Source organism: Engystomops pustulosus, chromosome 10, assembly GCF_040894005.1.
Source record: "Engystomops pustulosus chromosome 10, aEngPut4.maternal, whole genome shotgun sequence".
In the NCBI taxonomy this organism is placed as follows: domain Eukaryota; kingdom Metazoa; phylum Chordata; class Amphibia; order Anura; family Leptodactylidae; genus Engystomops; species Engystomops pustulosus.
This window is the reverse complement of record NC_092420.1, coordinates 84791383-84803352: the sequence shown is the minus strand read 5'-3', so window position 1 is coordinate 84803352 and position 11970 is coordinate 84791383. Positions and strand designations below refer to the sequence as shown.

The window sequence follows — 11970 nt, the reverse complement described above, 5'->3', positions numbered from 1 at the left end:
CCTGTAATATGATGTGCCTATGCCAAGGGGTCCTTTACATATCAGCTGAACCTTTAGTGTACATTATAGTTAATAGGTCAACGATGGGGGTCCCTGTAATATGATGTGCCTATGCCAAGGGGTCCTTTACATATCAGCTGAACCTTTAGTGTACATTATAGTTAATAGGTCAACGATGGGGGTCCCTGTAAGTTTCAAGTAATTTGGTAACTCAATGCCAACGCGTCTTTGCCCAAGAAGTCCACCGTGATCTTATACCAAGGTCTACTTTGCCTGTAATGTGAACCTATACTGAGTTAATACTTACTTAAAGGGACATTTCATCTAAATAGATTTCTAATAATAGACCTTTAGACATAGTTTAGACTGTTACCACTCATATACTACAGGGTAGAGGCCTAGTATAGTGTTAAGTCATGGAAAGAGTTACAGGAAGTGCACAGAAGTTCCCACCCCCATCTTCAAAACTTTTTCACATGTGTGAACCTCCATAGACACGTGTGTCATATTAACACTTTACTGTACAATCCACGCTTAAATATAGGTTTTTATACTCTACAAAAACATACAAGCGATGTAAATTTTATCTCAGACTGTAAAGAGTTAAAAGCCAAACTACTACAGCCCTGTCCCGTTAACCCCTGACATGACAGAAGGAAGACAAAAGGTGGAACGAGATATAAAAAATAGGTAAATATTTTTTATTAATTGATTATTTTTTTCCATAAATAAATTCTTTAATTCATTGAATATAAAAATTAAAACAATTTACAATTTATTCCAGTATTACATTTGTCACCGAACGGAAACAGAAAAAAACAAAAAAAACAAAAGCTACATTTTGTTTTTCGATAAATTAAAAAAAAAAAAATGTATCTGAACTTCTGCTTTTGCTTAAGAATTGTCGGGTTGTGATAGCTGCCACAGATAAACGCTTCGCTAAGCGCCATTAGGAAGGAATGTCGAAAACTCTCAATTGCTTTTTAACTTTTCTTCCAAGTTTTGGTCATTCAATAACTTTTACGCAGGAACAATTCTTAGTTTTTTTGTGTTTTTTTTTTTTATATTTAAGGACCAGAAGAATACTTTGAAGATAATTTACTAACAGGAAACAACAAAAAAAAAAATATTATTATATTATTATAATCAATATTGCTCCAAAAAAAGAAGCGACGTGTTTGCTCCAGTACTATGAAGCTCTAAACATTTCAGTCTGTTGTAATGAAGTCCAGGTGGAAAGACACTTTTTAAGTTCCTAGTGCCACATGGCGTCCACAGATGGTATTGCAACATCTCCACAACAGAATATTCCCAATATTCTCAATTGTCCCTTGTTGGATTTTTGTTTGCTCCTTTAATCTCTGAATTTGTGGATGTCATTGAATAGTCTGTAGTAAGGGTAGGCTTCGTTGGTGTGTGGACAGTTGTAGTTGCACCTACAGGACTGGATCATCATGACGTTCTTTGTAAAGGTTTCCCCATCTTCACACCTGAAGCGGATTTTGACAGTCCGTGTCTGTTGGGGGGTGCAGCATCTTCCATCGACGCATGATCCACAGTATTTAGGTTTGTATTTCTTGACGCTGGAACAGCCTGCGTAACTGTATCGGACTGGAGCCTGAGATTTCTTGGTTTTTGTGCATTTCTTTCCCTTCTGGAACAGAATAGAGGAAGAATGATATTAGAGACTCATCCAGGCAACGCAACGATATGACATCAGCTAACAAGAGTCAATGCCCATAATACTTTAAGGGTCCTTACCTTTAACTGAGAGTAGTTGGTCTGCCCACATGGTCGGACCTCGCAGATTCTGGTTTCTCTCACTAGCCGACAGTCTTTGTTGTCATTGGTGACTCTGGTGGAGATGCCAGTGCCGCACGTCTTTGAACATTGAGACCAAGATGTGGTTTGGACGATGCATTTTTGAGTCTCAAATACATGGGATTCTGGATTGGAGACAAATCCTAAAATAAGAGGTGATGCAAAAAGGTTAGTATACCCCAAGTTTGCATATGCCATTGCCTGTCTAACGGGCATAAAATACTACTTATTGTATTGCAAAAGTTTAAGAAAACTTACCAGGAAGCATTTTATGTCCTCCTTTCATAATAGGGACGAATTCGTTTTTGCTGGTGAGGTCTCCTTCATTATCCATTCCAAAATCTTTGCTTAAGAATTCTTCTAATTCATCCTTGGCATCGTCGCACACCCATTCTTCACAACACTGCCCGGGCACCTTCACCAGTCTTGGATTTGGGCATCCCAGGTTAGGGAGGGAGAGTTCTTGAGGGCATAAGGGAAGGCAGCCCACGGCTCCATCTATACATGTGCACTGGTGCTTGCAGTTTGGCTGGAAGCTCTCTCCGTTCTGGTAAATTCTGGAGTTGTATTCACAAGGTCTGCCTTCAGACTTTGCTGCAGAAGGAAATGAAAAGAAAACATGTTAGAACTTCCTTGCAGTCAACAGGACGCTGGGTTCTTCATAAGTCACAATTCACAATTACTTTTCCTGCTCATTTTGCTAAACCCAGACACTGAATTGCATTCCAGACTGCTGAAATCATGTGCCTTTCTGCCAAACTAGCATCAATAAAGCATATCCATACAAGGTCTGAGATTCCCCCAACTCCTTGACTAAAGCAACCAGTAAAAACCTGTTTCCCCCTGCAGCCTCATAGGGGACAAGATACAAGAAAGTCATCTTACCTCTGCAGATGCCTTTGATGGCTCTGGAACTGGCCCCGAAGTTGCACTCCAGTCCCTTGGTGTGGTCACAAGGTTGGCTTTTGCTACAGTCTTCATTGAGTTGCTTGGCACATACTTTGCAGCATCCACAACTGTCAAGGACCAATCCAACTCCTGGGGCACATTTGGGCACCTCCAGGGGACACTGGCATTTGGCTGGGCATGATGAAAATGCCTGTAAATGAGAAAGACATATTATAACTCCCTGCAGAGTACATGTACAGAATGAGCATGATTCACGACAGGTAGGTGAACTTACCAGGTCTACAAATCCGGCAAGGATGGCCACAACCACTAGATGGGTCAATCGTAGGGAAGGCATGGTTCCTCAAAAATGAAGAAATTGGTTGAAGCTCCTAAATTGGTTCCACTGGTTGCAATATTCTGGTTCCAGTAACTGTGCTCTCGGTGTGCTCTACTGGTCCCAGTGCGGTGCTCTCTGTACTGGTTTGTACTGGTCTCAGGGCTTCAGTACTGTGCTTTGCTTGTTGCCTCTGCTTTCTGAGCTGCTCCAGGCTCTGTGTCTCTTATATAGGAGACAGCGTGACGTCACCACCGCTTCCAGAGCTTCACATTCAAAAAAACATCCCAGGAATGCGGCTGGGCTCAAACTCTGGCCAAGACCCTCCCCGTCTAATGGAGCCTGGCTGAGTCTCCCAAGGAGGGAGAGCGAGGGAGAGGAGAGAAGGGGGAGAGCAGCCTGAGACACAGGAAAGGCTCCTAGTCTGGCATCAGGAGGAGGGGGTTAGGACCTAATCATACTGTTAAAATACACAGCAGCATCAACAGGAGGAAATGAAGGATCAATATCATATACTGCGCCTCTTAAAACCCAAATCCCCCCCGTCTCTTCTCGCTCCAGTCTTTCCATGCAGACATATTATTGTATGCACAATATCCTCCCTTGGCTTCCAGGTCTATTTGGCGTCTACATTTATAAGACTGTTCACCTTGTATATTTTTATGTGTTTAGTGCTTTGGAATGTTTTACTTGTGTTTTATGTCATATTGTTCCATCAAGTCTGCAGAGATCGGGACGCGTCTGTGTTCGCACATCAAAAATATTTTTTCGGGACCAAATGTACGTACTGCGGGGAAATGACGTACGGCCCAGCCGTGCAAATAAACTTGACCTTTATAAGTATCTGTATACCTGTAATTGTAATCCTGACGCTCATATTGGGACTATGATTAGTTTGGAGATTGGTTATTGTGATGGGGAACCATGCACAGGCATGGACTTATTCTGCACAATCCACCTTTAGGGATACCCAAGCCAGATGACATCCAATGACCCCCAGTGACCCTGTAAAGATCATCATCAACAACATCTTCAATAATAGCAAATTCACAGTTTAGAGTACTTTGTAGCTCTCATAAGGACTATTCATTTTAGGAGTCCTAATCATATATCCAATCCTAATGGAAATATATTCACAATGATTCTTAATGTTTGAATCCCGATTGATCAGTGAGATTCTATGGTAAACTGGTAGCAAGTGTTCAATTTATCTGCAGTGCCACCTCTGGGGAAATAAGGTAGTGCACCGTTGTCAATAAAATCAATGATCACTGTGTGATATGCAGGGTCCTCCAAAAAGACACTCTTTGTACAGGCAGTCCCTGGGTTACATACAAAATAGAGTCCATAGGTTTGTTCTTAAGTTGAATTTGTATGTAAGTCAAACTGTATATTTTATAATTGTAGATCCAGACAAAAAATTTTGTTGCCCCAGTGACAATCGGAGTTTCAAAATGGGACCAAGGAATATCAATAAAGCTTCATTACAGACACCTTACAGCTGATCATTGCAGTCTGGGACTATAGTAACATCGAGAGACTTCACCAGAGGTCACAGGGGGCAGAGGGGTCCATGTTTAACTAGGGGTTGTCTGTAAGTCTGGTGTCCTTAAGTAGGGGACCGCCTGTATATAGATCATGGAACCAGACTAAATTTATTAAGGATTGCTAATAGAAAAGCAATACAACACATAAAGAGGACTTGCACTAAGTTTCTGGTTTTTTTTTAGTACGTTTAGTAGGTTTTATACCTTGTTCTCATTGGTGAAAGTTGAGTAAGTCCACTGCCAGGGAATAAAGGATTGGGCATGTTGAATTCCATATGTTCTTTCTTTTTTTCCCTTGACATTGGTGTGTGATAGTTGGGGTATAATAATGCATTATATGGCATTTTTACAGGCATTATATGGCAGGTTTTACATCAATGTTTTTGGACTCAAATGTTGGATACAAATGTCTGTTACGATACAAATGCCAAGTCCTCGATAGAAAATTTGTTACCACCGACCTGTTTTGTTGGCTACTTACAGCTCATTAGCATAAAGTGCCCCTAGCTCTAGACAGTGACTATAAAAGGAAGGAGACATAGAAAATTACTGACAACTATGCACGTGGATTGTGGCGTATGGTGGACTTGTGGTTTCCAAAGACAATTTATTAGAGCCGGCCATTAAACGAGTCCATTAGAGAGATCTCAATTATGGAGAGGATTGGGATTTAGATGCTATCTGAGTTCCTAGACTCGTGTATGAGCGCAGGGTGTTGTAGGTCGTCTCGTTCCAACCAGACTAAAAATGCCAGTGTTTTCTTCGTTGGTTCGTAGTGTTTAGGGGGGTACAATGGGTTTCTCAGTCTGCGAGGGGAAGAGGTATTTGTGCAAGCAGGCTGGAGAGATTCTGTGCTAAGTCTTTCCAGATGTGGAATCACATCCAGACGTAACGATATTTCCATATTTGGAAAAGCTGGAGTTCTGCGTTTTTCACATTTTTTCTGCCCCTGTTATCCAACCACAAAACATTCTTGACAGTTTTAGTTGCTGTTAAATATAGACTCGCCTGGTGTTCCAGGCTCAGGAAATTCACTGGAATTCCTCATTATTCACGCAATGTGTCTATCATGATAGGCTCGAAAATAGACTTTTACAACAATCCAACTGTCCTCATGGGCTGAAAAAAAAAAAAGGCATAAGGATCCAGACTCCTTCCCCACAAGCATGAAATAAGTCACATACCAGAGATATCTACTACCATCAGATTACTTGCAATTTGGGTTTCATCACCGAGTCAGCGTAGTAGACAGGATTGTTTCCTAGCCAGCTACACATTAACCAAAACCTCCACCCAGAACCCACTCAGACAGGACTCCACTTCCTCATTAACCTGTAGCATGGGAAGGATATCAGTGTGAGGCATAGTGGCCACATCATGTCCATGAGGGGTCTAGTGACCTACATGAGCTACAAGTCTACTCTTGGACCATGGCATTTTGAAGAAGGGTAAGTTTCCTTCGCTTCTTCTTTGACGACTTTCTACCCACCGAACTGGTAGATGTTCCCCATAGACTGGCAGGCTCTTAACCCTTTATAAACCATGCCTTTTGCCAGGTAGAGGTCACCTCTTCTAAGTAGCCTTGAATCTTATTTTCTTGCCTCCAAACTCTGCACCTTATGTTTTAGGTCTCCCAACCCGACGCCTAATGCTAGCAATTACACTATATCCTCCCACTATACCAGCTGCGTCTCACCCCCTATACTTCTACCAGGACTTCTACTCATACCGGGAACAGTCATCAGCAAGCGAACTGCAACTCCAACCTCTCTTTCTATTGTTCCTGACGGTCTCGTAGACCAATCCATTATTATGACGCTCTCTTTTACTGACAGGTAAACTAACACTGAGGATCTCTGCAGAATCTGCTCAAGGCAACTTGTAGCTTCTGGAATGGAAAGAGAACTTGACCTTTCGTATTGTGCAAGGAATTTAGCGAAATATCAGACATCTAGGTGTGAAAGAATGTGGGAGTCACTGGATGCCCTGAGGTGGCCCGAGCTCTGCAGGTAAGTGCACGGCGGAGGTATCGCCTCATATGCCTTCGTACTGTATACATATAGATGGATGTATACTGTATGAATGTGTGGGTTGAACGGATGTAAATTTTATTACACACTAGGGAATTGTGTACTTAGGTCCTCAGTTGGAAATTAAGGTTACAAGGGGATTCCGCCCCCTCCATTCACATTTCCTCTTCTATGTTAATTACATAAGGGGGATCCCCCGTCGAGTACTTAACTCCTTATCGGCCGGTGAGCTGTAACATGCTTGCACTGTTCTTCTGCAATGTGTCCATAGAAATTCCTTTTATTTTTGCTTTCGTATTCTCCGACATGTCCCTCCAATGTAACACTGAGTATATGATACTACATAGAAAGCGACACAAAGCGTTCCTGTGTAGAAAATAAAAAATTCCCTACTCTTTATGCTAATTCTGCTCCCATTATCAATGTGTAAACAGCAATACGTATCTATACGATTATTCTATTAATGATGTAATCAAAAGTATGTAATTTAAAAAAGGATGTTCGGGGTTCACAAATAAATGTATCTTTTTGATTTCAGAATCTGAATGAAAATTATACTTTCTGTCTTATGTCCGGAATTTTTCAATATCTCTGCTTGCTGTCGTTTATTGTTGTTCATGTGATGATCACAAAGGGGCATGACTCCTTACAGTACGGTTTTTAATGTGCTATTACACAGGTGTAAGCATCTGCCAATTTACAATTGGGGCTGCGACTGGTTGTACATTGCTTCATTTTGCATGTTGACAATTGGCCATATGACATATATGACTTATGATCATAATGTACGTGTAATAGCACCCATGGCACCAGATCTTGTAGAGATATGGGGTTCTGTGCGTTCAAGAGACATTCAAACCAAAGGCAGCAAGCAGAGATCTTAAAAACCACTAGGAGCTGATGCAGAAATTGTATTTGAAAATTGATTCATTGGCCATTAGGCATAAAATAACATTTATTTGCCAAAACAGGAATATCCATTTACCTATCAGCTATTTATTCTAATACTAATGAATAATTTATGTATAATTAATGTGATTTTTCTTGTTATTATGGATAGTTATACTATAGGGGGAGATATATCAGTGTCTGAGAGCAGAACTGCTGTAGTTGCCCATAACAACCAATCAAAGCTCAGCTTTCATTTCCCCACAACTGTTTATAAAATGAAAGCTGAGCTCTGATTGGTTTCCACGCGGAACTAGAGCAGTTTTACCTCAGACACTCCTGATAAAACTCACGTTTTTTCTCGTGTTTAGACCATTTATAAAGATGTCTACAAGGATAGATTTGTCTTTTGTTGTCCATCCAATCATAATGCACATTACATTTTACGTCAGCAGTACAGAAAATGAAAGCTGTGCTGTGATTGGCCGACCATATGGAGGCCTAGTATTTCTATGCTGACTGTTTCCAATAGAACTTGTCAGTGTAAATTCTGTTTAACAACTCAGATTTTTAGCATATCAAAGTAAAGAAAACTATTGTAGGACAAGCAAAATTTTGACAAAGCTCAAACATAAACAGGACACTTGTTTATCCAAAATCAGCGCTGTGTCATGGCTCCTATCTGATACCTCTAGACAAATGACTTTATGCACATCATATGGTTCCCCCATTATATCTCTATGAGAGATGTGATCTATTTGGAAGGGTTAATTATAGGGGTTGCCTTTTTAAGGTATTTCCCCCACAACAGTGTCTTCTCTATAAGCCATAGATGGAGGGAAAACAAACGGAGCCCCCTGATAACTATTAATGTCCAGTGATTTCTGACAACTTCATCGAAATCTCGGATAAAGGTTCCCATATACCTTTATCCTGATCATGGTCAGCAGCCATTATTCCTTACAACATTTTGTCCAACTTTGATGGCAGATTACCTTCCCTTCGTACCAAAGAATATGGAACTGAAATTTGGCAAACCCGATCCTTCCTTAACCGGCTGTGCTCTGTCAGGGAAGAATCAAGTGGAGTCAGTCCCGGCAAAAATGAGAGATTCTGCCAACTTTTATCATAGGTGTATGGGAGTCCAAATTGGGTTGTACTAAGTTTGATTGTTTTCTGCCAAAACACAGGATAGGGGATAACAAACTGATCGGTGGGTGTCCAACTCCTGATGACAAGAACAGGAGTCCCGTATTCACTAATGATGTAGCGGCAAGTCAAGCATGTGTCCTGCTGCTCCGTTCAATAGAAATTGCACAGTGCTCAGGAGTGACGGAGATACCAGAGGGCTGTGCTCTGCAATGTTCAACTTCCATAGTATTGAAAGAAGCAGGATGCATAGACGACCTGCTGCCACTTGACCCTTGTTCACTTGATTGGTAGGGTGTCCCATTCTCCATGGGAGGTCTTCCACTTACATCTAAAAAAGTTGAGTGACAACCAATATGGCTGCCTTTATGGCTGTCATCCAACTATCACCTCAATGACTAGATATATGCCTGTTCGCATCTGGGAACGTTTTCTCCTCCCATGAAGACTGACATCCCTATGATATCCCTACGGAATAACTCCCTCATTTTAGGAACAACTTGCCAAAAGTGGACTCGAACTGGTTTATTCTATTTTAAGGCAAAAATCATAGATTTGCTGAACATTCCCTTCAGTCAGTGGGCGGAAATCTAAAAATAACCGTAGGAACATTCTTATTCTTCCGGAATTCCGTCAGATCATTATGGGGTTAATGATTAATGTAGGGATGGTCAGACCATCGGAGGGACATTCCATCCGTGACATCACCTCCCACCAGTCCAGCAATGATCCATATTTGGTCGGACCCTTGTGTGCGTCATTGCTGATTCTCCAGGGGGAGGTCAGTATCGCTCGTGGCATACCTCATGTCTTATGTAGTGGAATCCCTCCAAGGCTGCGAGACGAGGGGGAGGGAAGAGGGCGGCTTGTGCTTTCTTTTCTTGTGTTTACCTCATTTCAGAATTGTAATGAGGTGGAAATAATGACATCATTCATTTTTCCATTTCAAGAAAAAAAAAAAAATCATTTCGGATGGTTTCAGCATGTTCCCGAAGACGAAAAATGATTTATCATATTTAGCATTATGCGTGCCTGCGTATACAATCAGCCCCCTTCATCGAGTCAGCCGTGTATATAAATAAACGCCTCTATACATTTCATGGTTCGTTATATGGAAAGGAATGTGTTTAATCAGAACGGTGCCCTAGGAATTAAACACGGGGTCCAGATCCTGAACATGAGTCAACGACATGGAGCGGGGGGGTGACGCCCCCATGGGCCGGATGCCGGTCCCGAAACGTCTATTCTGTGGACTCTGATGTTGTCGACTTTGCTTTGTTTAATCAGATTATGTCATCGTGGTCGTATAGAGCCATGGGTGTTCTTGAAGATATTAAAGTTTGAGGTCATGACAGCCCATATGTTCTAGTAATTCATTGTAAAGGGCCCATTCCCTCATTTTTTCCATGAACTTTATGTTCTTTTTATTTTTATCTCCTCTTTTTCTTTCCATATGTTCAGTTTATTTGCTTTTTCTAGTCGTACTTCCACTAGCGTGACCATAATCTGGACATATACGTAGGGGCGCTCTGAAGTTTCCAACTATTATAGGTTCCCTGTTGACAGACAGGGCCTGATAAAGATTGGCGCAGATTTGATGGGGCCCCATTCCCACTTATAAACCAGAACTGAACCTCTGTAGCATAATATGGAAGGCATAGGGACGGTAAATTACTAAATTTAACCTCAAAATATAAACCACTGAATGTGGTTCAAGAAGGGTCTAGATGCCTTTGTACACCTAAATAACACTGATGGTTATGTTATATAGAATTTTTTTTCCCATAAATCTCTTCCTCATCCAATCCCTTCCCTTCCTTGGATGAACTTTATGGACATGTGTCTTTTTCAACCGTATAAACGATAATGTGATACTATGAATGGCCATAAGAGAGGGTGGGTGGTGAAAGTCCCCAAATGGATGAAAACCCTTGAACTGTGCTGTATACCAGAGGGTCTTCCTTTTCCCAACCTAAAATACAGCACCATCTGAAGACCAGGCACTTAGGGTATCCCACTGACTAAAAGGGGTCATGTACCTTGATTTTAGCCAAGCCACAAGCCTGAAACTCGTATTGAAACTATGATGTGGGTAACCTGGACCTTTCTGAATGCTGTCTTACAACATCTGTGCACTGGTGCAAATGACAACTCACAAGCAGTAATGTACTTTCCTACAGTAAAGGGGGGATTAGTGTATATATACACTATATATAGTGTACTGATATGATTCAGTAAAGTTACTGAGGCTGAACTACTGAAATCATGTTCGTAACTACCCGGGTAGTGGAACGGCAATAACTAGGAGTAATGTTCTGGAAGGGGGGTGAAAACGGTAATATAGCCCCAACCATATTGTACTATTAATAGCCCTATGGTCTCACAGTATGTATTATAACAATACCATGACATTACTGTGTGTATTATCCCTGTACTGTGACATCACTGTGTCTATTATCTCTGTACTGTGACATCACTGTGTGTATTATCCCTGTACTGTGACATCACAGTGTGTATTATCCCTGTACTGTGACATCACTGTGTGTATTATCACTGTACTGGGACATCACTGTGTGTATTATCCCTGTACTGTGACATCACTGTGTCTATTATCTCTGTACTGTGACATCACTGTGTGTATTATCCCTGTACTGTGACATCACAGTGTGTATTATCCCTGTACTGTGACATCACTGTGTGTATTATCACTGTACTGGGACATCACTGTGTGTATTATCCCTGTACTGTGACATCACTGTGTGTATTATCCCTGTACTGGGACATCACTGTGTGTATTATCCCTGTACTGTGACATCACTGTGTGTATTATCACTGTACTGGGACATCACTGTGTGTATTATCCCTGTACTGTGACCTCACTGTGTGTATTATCCCAATACCATGACATCACTGTGTGTATTATCCCTGTACTGTGACCTCACTGTGTGTATTATCCCCGTACTGTGACATCACTGTGTGTATTATCCCTGTACTGTGACATCACTGTGTGTATTATCTCAGTACTGTGACATCACTGTGTGTATTATCCCTGTACTGTGACATCACTGTGTGTATTATCTCAGTACTGCGACATCACTGTGTGCATTACCCCTGTACTGTGACATCATTGTGTATTATCCCTGTACTGTGACATCACTGTGTGTATTATCCCTGTACTGTGACATCACTGTGTGCATTACCCCTGTACTGTGACATCACTGTGTGTATTATCTCTGTACTGTGACATCATTGTGTATTATCCCTGTACTGTGACATCACTGTGTGCATTACCCCTGTACTGTGACATCAT

The 11970-nt window shown here is 41.4% G+C and overlaps 1 protein-coding gene across 1 annotated transcript; it reads right to left on the bottom strand.

The window, feature by feature from the left end:
* Window positions 1-680: 680 nt before the first annotated feature.
* Window positions 681-3258, bottom strand: CCN1 (cellular communication network factor 1). Its single transcript, XM_072126938.1, has 5 exons — window positions 3005-3258; window positions 2707-2920; window positions 2080-2415; window positions 1762-1964; window positions 681-1654 (listed from the first exon to the last, which is right to left on the bottom strand). The coding sequence occupies exons 1-5, from the start codon at window positions 3065-3067 to the stop codon at window positions 1355-1357; spliced, it is 1116 nt and encodes a 371-aa protein (XP_071983039.1). The 5' UTR covers window positions 3068-3258; the 3' UTR covers window positions 681-1354.
* Window positions 3259-11970: the final 8712 nt, after the last annotated feature.

Excerpts from the sequence above, each read along its gene's own strand:
- CCN1 (XM_072126938.1), bottom strand. The coding sequence starts at position 3,067 with ATGCCTTCCCTACGATTGACCCATCTAGTGGTTGTGGCCATCCTTGCC. Across the intron at positions 1,965-2,079 it reads AGGACATAAAATGCTTCCTG|GATTTGTCTCCAATCCAGAA; the intron begins GTAAGTTTTCTT and ends CTCTTATTTTAG. Across the intron at positions 1,655-1,761 it reads CCAACTACTCTCAGTTAAAG|AAGGGAAAGAAATGCACAAA; the intron begins GTAAGGACCCTT and ends ATTCTGTTCCAG.